General features: G+C 38.5%; 1 protein-coding gene across 2 annotated transcripts; it reads right to left on the reverse strand.

Moving 5' to 3' along the window:
- Positions 1-1,089: 1,089 nt before the first annotated feature.
- LOC128228874 (DNA repair protein complementing XP-A cells homolog) lies at positions 1,090-13,864 on the reverse strand. Of its 2 annotated transcripts, none has more exons than XM_052940408.1 (7): positions 13,768-13,828; positions 4,993-5,201; positions 4,608-4,714; positions 2,892-3,000; positions 2,548-2,713; positions 2,098-2,215; positions 1,090-1,781 (listed from the first exon to the last, which is right to left on the reverse strand). In XM_052940408.1, the coding sequence occupies exons 2-7, from the start codon at positions 5,139-5,141 to the stop codon at positions 1,630-1,632; spliced, it is 801 nt and encodes a 266-aa protein (XP_052796368.1). In that variant the 5' UTR covers positions 5,142-5,201; positions 13,768-13,828; the 3' UTR covers positions 1,090-1,629. The 2 variants fall into 2 exon arrangements, with proteins under 2 accessions (XP_052796368.1, XP_052796367.1); XM_052940407.1 differs by having other exon boundaries at positions 1,091-1,781; positions 13,760-13,864.
- Positions 13,865-14,171: the final 307 nt, after the last annotated feature.

The following is a 14,171-nucleotide window of genomic DNA, read 5'->3' on the forward strand; positions in this document are numbered from 1 at the left end:
TTGTTGATACCAAACCAGTTTCAGTTTAAGTTTCAATGGTTTCAGCAGTTTCGAAACTGGTTATGATAGTTTTGCTTGAAGTTACAAATGCATGGTTTTGTGCACAGTTTCAACAACATGGTGGAGGTACTGCATGTAGCCATTATTCCTAATTATTAATATTACCTTTTTCATTTAGCTCATTGTAAGTCATTGTTATCAAAAAGATTGAGTTTCAACAAACATGGTTGATCACTTTCCGCCATGTTGCTGTCAAAGTAAACTAGTTTTCGGATGGAACGAACCGATGAAACCCCTCCGGTAGGGGTTTCGATAGTTTCAAAAACCTTTACCGTTTTTCGTAAAAAAACACGATTAAACTGGTTTTGGTTTTAATTGAAACTGTTGCAACAAATGCACAGTTCATGAAACCGATATAAAACCGAAACCAGTTTATTACCAACAAAAACGCCCTTAGTGTCCTTCCATTGTTGAGACAGTTAGTCTTAGACATTAATCAGGTTACTCATTGCCTTGACCTGAAGACGACCCATGTTGGTTTTTAGTCAACTGACAGGACTGACCCAAACAAGTTTCATTAAATTTAAAGTTTTTGAGACAAGTAATTTGACATGTTGCCAAAAACAAAAGACAGGGTATGACGGTAGTAAACAATTTAACAAGACTGTATATTGTTGGTTTATATCATGGTCAAACGAGGGCCATTGCTCTACAAATTATTACCACCAGTAGAATAGGCTATGCTTTACATGTGTGTATTTTCCCTGACCACATGAGTACATTTGAATATCTTTAACGGTATTCCAGCTATGGCTTAAAGCTTTAAGAATGCACAACTACCCCACCATAGCTATCACATTACCTAGACTTATTTCTTCAAAATGCAGACAATTTAAAAATTGTCAAAAAAAGAAGATAATTTCCATCAACTGCCAATTGATCAAATTATATAGAAAATCAATTCATAAGACTGATTTTAGACCAGCGAGTAAAATTACAAATAAAAAGCAATATTTTGGATTACAGACTTGGGAGTTTATGGACTTCTTTATGGCTAAACTATAAATAATCATCAGAGAAGGACAAGATAAAGAGATTTTTTTGTGACATTTAATAATGCTAACATAATTAGAGGCTGTATACTCATAAATCAGATTCTTAGGACATAAATCATGCCAATGAGGAATTCATACAATCTGATTGAAGTAAATCTATGATTCCTAAAAAAATAGTTTGAAAGCTTAATCTATCCCTAATTTAATTCTGAGATTAAGAAAGCAATCAAAGTGTCCGTATATCTTTATTATCATCAATATGCAACACACTAATTTAATATTCCTTATCACTGAATAGGATCAAATTGAGCAAACATATTTCAACAACATCTTCAATCTGCTCTCAACAAACATTTCACACACAAACACAGAATCTTGTTTACACAGAATCTTGTTTGTTCCTTTTGCTAGAAGATCAAATGAATATTTTACTTCACTACCACATCAAAGTAATCTGTTTCAATCAGTAATCCCAACTTCTGTAGTCACATTCAGTAACCTTATGGTTTGGCACTTGATCAACACAATTATCACCCCTGTGAATTCCCATTGTCACCTATTATTGACAGGCTTATCACATTTTCTCATAATTCATTGTGTATCCGCATGTTGTACATGTTTTGGAGTACTCGTCCTCCTCCTCGTCGTACTTCTCTTGTCCAAACTCATGCTCGTGTTTCCCCCGATCCTTTTTCAACAGGCTGCTCCGGACTGCTAACCTCAGGTCTGAACATAAGACCAAGTTTCACTCCATTTATTACATGCTGTGTTTTACTCATAGCTTAATATTGGTAACTGTTGACCTTAGTAATTTAATATTGACTTTAAAAGAGATAACACTTCTTTCAATCAAATCACACATTTTTTTTCATTATTTAAAACAGCATTTAATACATGTACATGTATTGATTATTTTTTAATCAGTCTTTTGTAATAAAGTCCTAACTGAAAGAACTCTTATCAATAAGACAGTTAAATTATGCTCTAACAAATTCAGCCCTGTTAATACAATATCATGCATACCAACCCACTCTTGCATTACCTTTGACCTTCTTGTCAAACTTTTTCTGTTTAGCCTTTTCCTTGTTATCAGACCGCTGTTGTCGGGCCTCCTCCATCTTCTCCTCACTGCCCCAAACCTCCAGGGCACGGCGCTCCACCTGTAAGGGAAACTAAGGCTGGTTAACCAAGCAAACATACAACAATAACTACCCTCTGTTTGGCCTTGTTATCGGCCATCTGTTGACATGGCTCCTTTTTTAGCTGCCTCACTCCCACACCGCATGACCCTCCACCTGTCAGGGAAACAAGAGCCTTTCATGCTGGAGGACTTCATCTTCAAACTTGTTAACTTGTCACATACAAATTTCCAATATGAATGAATGGGCCAAAAATGACATTTACAAAATAATAAATAGTCAACATAATAAAAATAATAATAATTATAGTCATAAAAAAATATTTTTCAATACTGTTTGGAACCCAAGATTACCTGACATTCGAGGTAGAGCTTCATATCACCCCATCTCTGGTTGTGTGGGTTTTTCCTCAGTATAAACTTCAATTCAGGCTCTCTTCTGTCAAAGTCAACATCTTTGAGAAGGTACTTCTTTTTGGCTTCTGTTCGTGTGATAATAGGAAACTTGTCTTCATTTTGTCTATATAGAAAAAGCAAAAAATACATTTATAATAACTTATGTTAGGTACATACCTTTAATATTTAAATTAAATTAATCATCATTGTCTGAGTCTACACATATAATGCATGTAACAGTATATTTATCTCAATATTTATTTTTTGTTAATTCTTGTTCCTGCCTGACCCTAGATACTCACCTGCAGACATCACAGACGGACTCGTCAAACTTGGTGAGGAAGTAGGAGTCCATGAAATCTTTGCCGCAGGAAGAGCAAAGCAGTTGGTCATCAGGCTCCAAAAATGGACCTGGAAAGGATAAAGAATTGTACATTATTATTATAAGGTGTAAATTTAATAATTGTTTACCTGTGATTGAAATGCAAAAAAAATATAGGTTAGGTAGATTTGATATTTTTTTAACTTTTTATTTAAGTTGTGTTTTAATATCCTGTTCACACTGAAAATCATTGCAATTTGGTACATTTTTAAGTCTTTGTAATGTATCGAACAAGAGCTGTTGTAGGAAAGCCTTCTTTACTATATGCAGCTTTGTTTTAGAAATGAGTATAATAATGATGTAATATTTGCAGTAAAAAAAGTCCAATTAAAAATAAACAAGCAACGCCTTAATGTGACGAAACCAGGTTATTAATGAATGACAGAAGAACTTCAGCTTTCATTGTCAGATTCAGTTTCAACTCTTTTTTCTATTTTTAGTAACAGTGATCTTCAACATGAACCTTGCGACCCGAATGCAATCCCATGGAAGTCCTCAATAAACTCTTCCAATATACCAAGTTTGTAAGAATATGTTGTTCCTTACTCAAGTTGTTCAGTACCAACCATTTTTATATTATCGAAACAGTGACCTTAATCTTAGAGGACCCAAACTTAATCCCATGAAAGGCCTGGTTAAACTTGTCCTATATAACAAGCTTGGTCACAACATGTCGACCCTTACTCAACTTATTCAGTACCAACCATTTTTCTATTTTTAGTAACAGAGACCTTGACCGTAAACATGACTCTCGGGCCTCGAACACAATCCCATGAAAGGTCTCCATAAATCACGTGTCATAATTTGTATTTAGAATAATATGGAGTTATGTAACCTAATTGTGTAATGGTCCAGAACGTCTGTGTGAAGTATAAAGTGAATTGAAGAAGGGCATTTGAGATATAAGTGAAAATGCCAACTTGCCCTAAAACTTCAACAGGACGCCTACGCCGGTGCAAGTAGAATATGTTCTTCAAATAGTTGAGCTAAATGCCTGAATAAGTTCAATGGCAATGAAATACGTTTTAGGGACCCAGCAAGTTCATGGGCTTATTTCTTGTTATATTTTAACTATGACTGGTTTAATTCCATCAAAAAAATCAGCTATCATTATTTAATCTTAATTACAAATTCTGAAATTTACTTGATTTTTAATTATCACCATGGAGCAGAGTCAGTTATTTTATTGTCAGGGTTATGGGCCTTGTTATTTAGATCTGTACTGGCTCTGGTAACATGTTTACATTTAAATATCTTGAACATTTTTCGTGTTATGGTAAAGGTTCAAGTTTTTTAATTAGATACAATGACGATGCCAGCGACGCCAACCAAGGCTTTGACAATACTTCTTCAACAATCAGACGAGCTTACAATAGGATAAGCTTAATTTTGCAACCTGACTGAAATTTTAACATCTATATATGCTACGCATAAAGATCTGAGGAAGAAACGCTAAAGGTCTTTCAAATCCGTGAAAGTGCGAGTAGAATCAAAATTCTGCCCATTCCGGGCATGACCAAAATAAAGCCAGTGAAACAACGCATTGATAGGTGCTATTATGTTTAGTAAGATTGTTTAATCTTGTTGTTTATCAGATAAACAGTTGTAATAGGTAAGACAGAGACAGTATCCTCACCCTCCAGGTGAACGATGTTGATTTTCTGAGCCTTCTTTTCCTCTTCCTCCTCTATAAAGAACCCCGCTCCAGTGTCAATCTCCCGTGGAGGACCTTTCACGCGGTTCCTTCAGGCAAAATAAAAGCATAAATTAGACTGAATTTGGCATAGTTACAAAATGATTTAAATCTTGTACATGGGTCTAAAATGTACTGGTGAATGAAAGGGCTGTAAGCTTTAATGCAAGTGACCATATCAGCAAACTTTATAAGAGGTCTTCATCATAAGTGTTTTGGTAACAGTAAATAACAGAAAAAAAACACCAATACTATAAATATGCTCATTTACTGCTACAAGACTGCAATGATGCATAATAACATTGTCATCACGAAGAGCACAATTCACCCAAGAGCATCAGTGGCATATGGATGTGACTGTAGTCTAGCCTGTCGTAGGAGCAGAGCCCGCTGACGGTTCCTCTCGATCCTTGCACGCTGGGCTGCAGACAGAGCTTCAGCATCCTCTCTGGCTGATGGGCCAGCCTCTTCACTCATGGCCACTCTGTTGCATCAAATTGGGCTGTGTGGATGCTCCAAAGAGGGCCCAGTACTTTACTGGGAAGAAAAACAGGTTTATAGAATATTGCCAACAATATCTATTTGAATACACAGTACGTGTTATCTGGAAGTGTAAACATTTAAACAGATTGAAATTTCCATAACACATTTTATTGAGAATTTTTGCTTAAAATTAAATGGTGTATAAATACATCATTACATGATTATGTACATTTGTATAACATACAATTTATTGTAATTAAATACGTAAATGCTTTTGTTGTAAAATACTCATGTGTATGGAGTATGGGGTCAGGTTTTAGCTGTATGGCAGTCATGATTTCCGCCTGTTTTGATAGAAACTTGTTGAAAAAACAAGTTCTCCCAAAGGGTACTTGTCAATGGCCAGTCTTCAAAGGAAGTCCCAGTTGTAGGCAGTGTCCCTCATGGATCAGTAATGGGACCATTATTTGGTACCGTTATTGTTCCTCATATTTATCAACAGTTTCCCAGACAGGCTTCTCCCAAGAACTCGCCTCTTCACTGACAACTGACATCCTACACAGCCAGATTAGGTCAGAGCATGACCAGCAGCTCCTCCTAACAGGTCTGGACCCCGTAGTTACATAGGACACACAGAAAAGGGAAATGGACTTTCACCGAGCAACAAGATCAAAATCACCTCGTCATACCAAAATCATACTTTGTGCTATCCCTTTAGCTAAAGAAAAAGTATATAAGTTTACGTGAGTGGATCTCCAATCAGACTTGGCCTTGAAATGCCATATAGACAGAGTAACAAACAGAGGCTAATAAAATATCACGTTAGGCTCCGGCCTGAAAAGAAAATATATTTGATTGGTTACCTGACCCTAACTACGAAATAGATGATGACCCTACAGTTTTTAATGGTAAAAAATAATAAATGTGTGTTTTAAAGCTGCACTCTCACAAATTTACTGTTTTAACAACTTTTTTTATTTTTTGTCTTGGAATGGGCCAATTATTGCGTAAATATCTGCAAACCAGTGATGTAAGACTGCTGACAAAATATCAGATTGCAGATTTAGGTTATTATTAAATATGAATAATCATATATTATCTGAAAGCAATGTCCGATCATTTGTACTTTGAAAACATGAAATGGACGATATTTATAATTGTTACACAACGTTAAAACATATTGTTTACATATTGTATTGAAATGATAAATGCACTTTACAAAACAATACATATTTTTATACACCTTCCAGATCGGCCAGTCTTTTATACCGGACTTTCTTTTCCAGATCGGAACAGAGATGTCCGTTGGCATACATGTGATAATTTTTTGATTCGATTCCGGGACACTTGTCGTAATGTCAACGCACACTAGGGGTGATTAAAGCACTCTATATAACCACCTGTAAACCCCATATCGTCAGTTTTATTTCGGCGTAAAAATACACAACGATAGTTCGAAACAAGAGCTGTCACAGTATGTGACGAATGCCCCCGAATGTGACATTGACCTACGAACAAGGTCAGTACATGAAAAGTTGATCTTGCCTTTACGTGTCAAATACATATGGCAAGTTATTTTAAATTGCCTCTGAACATAAAAAATACCACCCATACTTGACAACCTACACTGTTATGTCCTTATATTCAGAATTCCCTTGTGAATAAACACTGTATCTTTCACCTTAGAGGAAGGGACATGGGTCTTGCACAAGACACGTCATCTTCGTATGTGGAACACATGTAGCAAGTTATTTTAAAATCTGTCCATACAAGGGAAAGTTACAGCCCGGACATGACAACCTATGTCCTTATATGCAGCACTCCATTGTGAATAAACACTAAGTGTGACCTTGACCTTTGAGGTAGGGACACGGGTCTTGCACGCGACACGTCGTCTTGGTATGTGGAACACATGTGGCAAGTTATTTTAAAATCTGTCCATACATGGGAAAGTAACAGCCCGGACACGACAACCTATACTCTATGTCCTATTAGCTGCACTCCATTGTGAATAAACACTAAGTGTGACCTTGACCTTTGAGGTAGGGACACGGGTCTTGCACGCGACACGTCGTCTTGGTATGTGGAACACATGTGGCAAGTTATTTTAAAATCTGTCTATACATGGGAAAGTAACAGCCCGGACACGACAACCTATACTCTATGTCCTATATGCTGCACTCCATTGTGAATAAACACTAAGTGTGACCTTGACCTTAGAGGTAGGGACACGGGTCTTGCACGCGACACGTCATCTTGGTATGTGGAACACATGTGGCAAGTTATTTTAAAATCTGTCCATACAAGGGAAAGTTACAGCCCGGACACGACAACCTATACTCTATGTCCTTATATGAAGCACTCCATTGTGAATAAACACTAAGTGTGACCTTGACCTTTGAGGTAGGGACACGGGTCTTGCACGCGACATGTCGTCTTGGTATGTGGAACACATGTGGCAAGTTATTTTAAAATCTGTCCATACAAGGGAAAGTTACAGCCCAGACACGACAACCTATACTCTATGTCCTTATATGCAGCACTCCATTGTAATTAAACACTAAGTGTGACCTTGACCTTCGAGGTAGGGACACGGGTTTTGCACACGACACGTCGTCTTGGTATGTGGAACACATGTGGCAAGTTATTTTAAAATCTGTCCATACAAGGGAAAGTTACAGAGCCGGACGGACACGACAACCTATACTCTATGTCCTTATATGCAGCACTCCATTGTGAATAAACACTAAGTGTGACCTTGACTTTAGAGGTAGGGACACGGGTCTTGCACGCGACACGTCGTCTTGGTATGTGGAACACATGTGGCAAGATATTTTAAAATCTGTCCATACAAGAGAAAGTTACAGCCCGGACACGACAACCTATACTCTATGTCCTATATGCAGCACTCCATTGTGAATAAACACTAAGTGTGACCTTGACCTTTGAGGTAGGGACACGGGTCTTGCACGCGACACGTCATCTTGGTATGTGGAACACATGTGGCAAGTTATTTTAAAATCTGTCTAAACATGGGAAAGTAACAGCCCGGACACGACAACCTATACTCTATGTCCTATATGCTGCACTCCATTGTGAATAAACACTAAGTGTGACCTTGACCTTAGAGGTAGGGACACGGGTCTTGCACGCGACACGTCATCTTGGTATGTGGAACACATGTGGCAAGTTATTTTAAAATCTGTCCATACAAGGGAAAGTTACAGCCCGGACACGACAACCTATACTCTATGTCCTTATATGCAGCACTCCATTGTGAATAAACACTAAGGGTGACCTTGACCTTTGAGGTAGGGACACGGGTCTTGCACGCGACACGTCGTCTTGGTATGTGGAACACATGTGGCAAGTTGTTTTAAAATCTGTCCATACAAGGGAAAGTTACAGCCCAGACACGACAACCTATACTCTATGTCCTTATATGCAGCACTCCATTGTAATTAAACACTAAGTGTGACCTTGACCTTCGAGGTAGGGACACGGGTTTTGCACACGACACGTCGTCTTGGTATGTGGAACACATGTGGCAAGTTATTTTAAAATCTGTCCATACAAGGGAAAGTTACAGAGCCGGACGGACACGACAACCTATACTCTATGTCCTTATATGCAGCACTCCATTGTGAATAAACACTAAGTGTGACCTTGACTTTAGAGGTAGGGACACGGGTCTTGCACGCGACACGTCGTCTTGGTATGTGGAACACATGTGGCAAGATATTTTAAAATCTGTCCATACAAGAGAAAGTTACAGCCCGGACACGACAACCTATACTCTATGTCCTTATATGCAGCACTCCATTGTGAATAAACACTAAGTGTGACCTTGACCTTTGAGGTAGGGACACGGGTCTTGCACGCGACACGTCGTCTTGGTATGTGGAACACATGTGGCAAGTTATTTTAAAATCTGTCTATACATGGGAAAGTAACAGCCCGGACACGACAACCTATACTCTATGTCCTATAATATGCTGCACTCCATTGTGAATAAACACTAAGTGTGACCTTGACCTTAGAGGTAGGGACACGGGTCTTGCACGCGACACGTCATCTTGGTATTTGGAACACATGTGGCAAGTTATTTTAAAATCTGTCCATACAAGGGAAAGTTACAGCCCGGACACGACAACCTATACTCTATGTCCTTATATGCAGCACTCCATTGTGAATAAACACTAAGTGTGACCTTGACCTTTGAGGTAGGGACACGGGTCTTGCACGCGACACGTCGTCTTGGTATGTGGAACACATGTGGCAAGTTATTTTAAAATCTGTCTATACATGGGAAAGTAACAGCCCGGACACGACAACCTATACTCTATGTCCTATATGCTGCACTCCATTGTGAATAAACACTAAGTGTGACCTTGACCTTAGAGGTAGGGACACGGGTCTTGCACGCGACACGTCATCTTGGTATTTGGAACACATGTGGCAAGTTATTTTAAAATCTGTCCATACAAGGGAAAGTTACAGCCCGGACACGACAACCTATACTCTATGTCCTTATATGCAGCACTCCATTGTGAATAAACACTAAGTGTGACCTTGACCTTTGAGGTAGGGACACGGGTCTTGCACGCGACACGTCGTCTTGGTATGTGGAACACATGTGGCAAGTTATTTTAAAATATGTCCATACAAGGGAAAGTTACAGCCCAGACACGACAACCTATACTCTATGTCCTTATATGCAGCACTCCATTGTAATTAAACACTAAGTGTGACCTTGACCTTCGAGGTAGGGACACGGGTTTTGCACACGACACGTCGTCTTGGTATGTGGAACACATGTGGCAAGTTATTTTAAAATCTGTCCATACAAGGGAAAGTTACAGAGCCGGACGGACACGACAACCTATACTCTATGTCCTTATATGCAGCACTCCATTGTGAATAAACACTAAGTGTGACCTTGACTTTAGAGGTAGGGACACGGGTCTTGCACGCGACACGTCGTCTTGGTATGTGGAACACATGTGGCAAGATATTTTAAAATCTGTCCATACAAGAGAAAGTTACAGCCCGGACACGACAACCTATACTCTATGTCCTTATATGCAGCACTCCATTGTGAATAAACACTAAGTGTGACCTTGACCTTTGAGGTAGGGACACGGGTCTTGCACGCGACACGTCGTCTTGGTATGTGGAACACATGTGGCAAGTTATTTTAAAATCTGTCTATACATGGGAAAGTAACAGCCCGGACACGAAAACCTATACTCTATGTCCTATATGCAGCACTCCATTGTGAATAAACACTAAGTGTGACCTTGACCTTAGAGGTAGGGACACGGGTCTTGCACGCGACACGTCATCTTGGTATTTGGAACACATGTGGCAAGTTATTTTAAAATCTGTCCATACAAGGGAAAGTTACAGCCCAGACACGACAACCTATACTCTATGTCCTTATATGCAGCACTCCATTGTAATTAAACACTAAGTGTGACCTTGACCTTCGAGGTAGGGACACGGGTTTTGCACACGACACGTCGTCTTGGTATGTGGAACACATGTGGCAAGTTATTTTAAAATCTGTCCATACAAGGGAAAGTTACAGAGCCGGACGGACACGACAACCTATACTCTATGTCCTTATATGCAGCACTCCATTGTGAATAAACACTAAGTGTGACCTTGACTTTAGAGGTAGGGACACGGGTCTTGCACGCGACACGTCGTCTTGGTATGTGGAACACATGTGGCAAGATATTTTAAAATCTGTCCATACAAGAGAAAGTTACAGCCCGGACACGACAACCTATACTCTATGTCCTTATATGCAGCACTCCATTGTGAATAAACACTAAGTGTGACCTTGACCTTTGAGGTAGGGACACGGGTCTTGCACGCGACACGTCGTCTTGGTATGTGGAACACATGTGGCAAGTTATTTTAAAATCTGTCTATACATGGGAAAGTAACAGCCCGGACACGACAACCTATACTCTATGTCCTATATGCAGCACTCCATTGTGAATAAACACTAAGTGTGACCTTGACCTTAGAGGTAGGGACACGGGTCTTGCACGCGACACGTCATCTTGGTATTTGGAACACATGTGGCAAGTTATTTTCAAATCTGTCCATACAAGGGAAAGTTACAGCCCGGACACAACAACCTATACTCTATGTCCTTATATGCAGCACTCCATTGTGAATAAACACTAAGTGTGACCTTGACTTTAGAGGTAGGGACACGGGTCTTGCATGCGACACGTCGTCTTGGTATGTGGAACACATGTAGCAAGTTATTTTAAAATCTGTCCATACAAGAGAAAGTTACAGCCCGGACACGACAACCTATACTCTATGTCCTTATATGCAGCACTCCATTGTGAATAAACACTAAGTGTGACCTTGACCTTTGAGGTAGGGACACGGGTCTTGCACGCGACACGTCGTCTTGGTATGTGGAACACATGTTGCAAGTTATTTTAAAATCTGTCCATACAAGAGAAAGCTACAGCCCGGACACGGCAACCTATACTCTATGTCCTTATATGCTGCACTCCATTGTGAATAAACACTAAGTGTGACCTTGACCTTTGAGGTAGGGACACGAGTCTTGCACGCCACACGTCGTCTTGGTATGTGGTACACATGTGGCAAGTTATTTTAAAATCTGTCCATACAAGGGAAAGTTACAGAGCCGGACGGACGGACGGACGGACGGACGGTGCGATTTTAATATGCCCACCTTCGGGGGCATAAAAAAGTTCAAAACACTAAGATTCCTTATGGACGCGTTAGTTGTTTAAAGTATAACGATGTATCGACTTTGAAATTTGAATGGAATATGGGATGTTTTCCGTGTTTTAATTTTGTTTTTTTACTCATTTTCTCACTTTCTTTGAACTTACCTTCATGCTCGTTTGTTGGTAAAATGTGTGAAAAATATCAATTCATCAATTAAAAGCTGTCATTCATAAGACCAAACAAATCCATATGAAAACAATGAATTTGATACAAGAACCCTCCCCGACTCGTTAAGCACAACAATAGGCCAATAGATCTATTATCGGGTGATTGACAATGACCTCAACAACACGTACCAATTAACGGATTAGTGTCAACATGTCCTGTGTTTTAAGACCAGTGTCCCGGACAGGCAAAATAGCTGACTTACATAGGTAAAATTAAGATAATCGATTCTGTGATTTTTTTTTTCGTTTATTTTTATGACTCCGGGACAGACATGCATCCTCCGTGACTCCGTGACAGAGTTATGATTTCCGGGAAAATCCCGGACTTCCGGGACGTTATCACATGTATGCCGTTGGTCCGGAATTGGTTCAGTCCGGCCAGTCTTTTATACCCAACCGTTTTAGGCCTTTGTGTTTGGTGTGTCCGCACCACTTTTCAGCCAATTTAGGTCAAAATGGTCATTTAACTAACAAAAATTTTAGTAAATTATTGACCTCACATCAGCATTCACCCAAAACTCCAGCTACCCTCTGCAGTCTTCAGAGACCTGCCATGGCTTTCATTGTTAGGGTCAACTATATTTGTCAAACCTTAACAATTAGAAAAAACTTGAAAACTATTATTTCATAGATCTATCTATGCATTCTTGAAATGAACTATTTTGTGACGCAAGTGTTTATTCTTTTATTTTGAAATCAATCTAAATGAACAGGGCTTTTTCTATAGTACCCACGGGTCCGACTATCGGACCCATTCCCAAAGCTAAATATAAGATATTTTTCCCAATTTTCAGAAAAAAATCCCAATCAAAAAAAATAAAAAAATAAATTTTTTTTTTTTTAGAAAGTCTTTTTACATGTACTGGATTATTATCAACATCATATCAATTATGTGATGTTAAGTTTTTTTGATAATTGAATTCGGAAATCATTCATTTTCATCACATTCAGATATCTGTATAAAATATTATCTGTCATGATCGATTTATTGCAATAGATATTTACACCCAAGGATTGATATTTCAGCCATTTTGGGTATTTTTAAGAGAAATAAACTAATATAAAACCATTTCCTAATTCGCTGGAGACTAGACAGCTTTTTCTTTTAACTGTAAAATTTCCCAATTTCGGCATTTTCACGACGCAAAATTTCCCAAAATGTCTAGGGTCTTTTTCCCAAATTCGGCAGAAAAAGCACTGATGAATCGCAAGGAGTGAATTTCATAAATTGAAATTAAAAATAAATAAATTTACAAAATGAATGAATAAATGAAGGAATGAATATCCCAGTAGAAGTGGTACATTTTGTACTCATTTTATACTTTATATAATTAAACGCTAAAACAAAAAATCTACAATGTTAAAGCATAACATTTTTATTATTATTCCACTAGATTGTGCATGAAATTACAGCTGCTTCACGAAAGTGTAGATATTTTATGCTGAAATGCACGCTAAAACGATTTTAAATGCACCGTTAAATAAAAAAATCTAGGGTGAACATCCCAAAGGACGTCCCAGCATGTTAGTTGTACAAATAAACTTTATTTTATAAAATGCCGACGACAGGCCTATAATTGTTTCCATCACGATAGAAACTGGTAACAACACATTCTTTTAATTAAGCTGATAACTGGAAAAAAACACATTCATTACCTTCTTACCGTCCGATCGTTGAAGTTTATTCTGGAAACATTGCATAATCATGATAATGTCTTATTAAACAGTGGCCAAATTATCTATAAGGGAGGCAACTTTTGGCGTAAAAACATAATTCCCGTACGTTGCCATACAATTCTCGTTCATTGGTGATGGTCGAATGGCTAAAAAAAGTACGGAAATGACGAACATTTAGAACTGCTCGAAAACTGGGAAATCATCGTCAGAACCATGGAATACCATTTAACTTACTTCGTTGTAATTGTTGGCACAAATCAAAATGTTTATGATGGGACATTTCCCCGGACTTCTTGGAAATTTACCTTATCCCTAGGTCAAAACTTCTGATGAAATACAAATTTATCTACATTTTTCACGTTCATCTTGTGTTAATCTTTGAAAATTAAAA

The sequence above is a fragment of the Mya arenaria genome, chromosome 3 (genome assembly GCF_026914265.1).
Source record: "Mya arenaria isolate MELC-2E11 chromosome 3, ASM2691426v1".
NCBI classification, from domain to species: Eukaryota; Metazoa; Mollusca; class Bivalvia; order Myida; family Myidae; genus Mya; species Mya arenaria.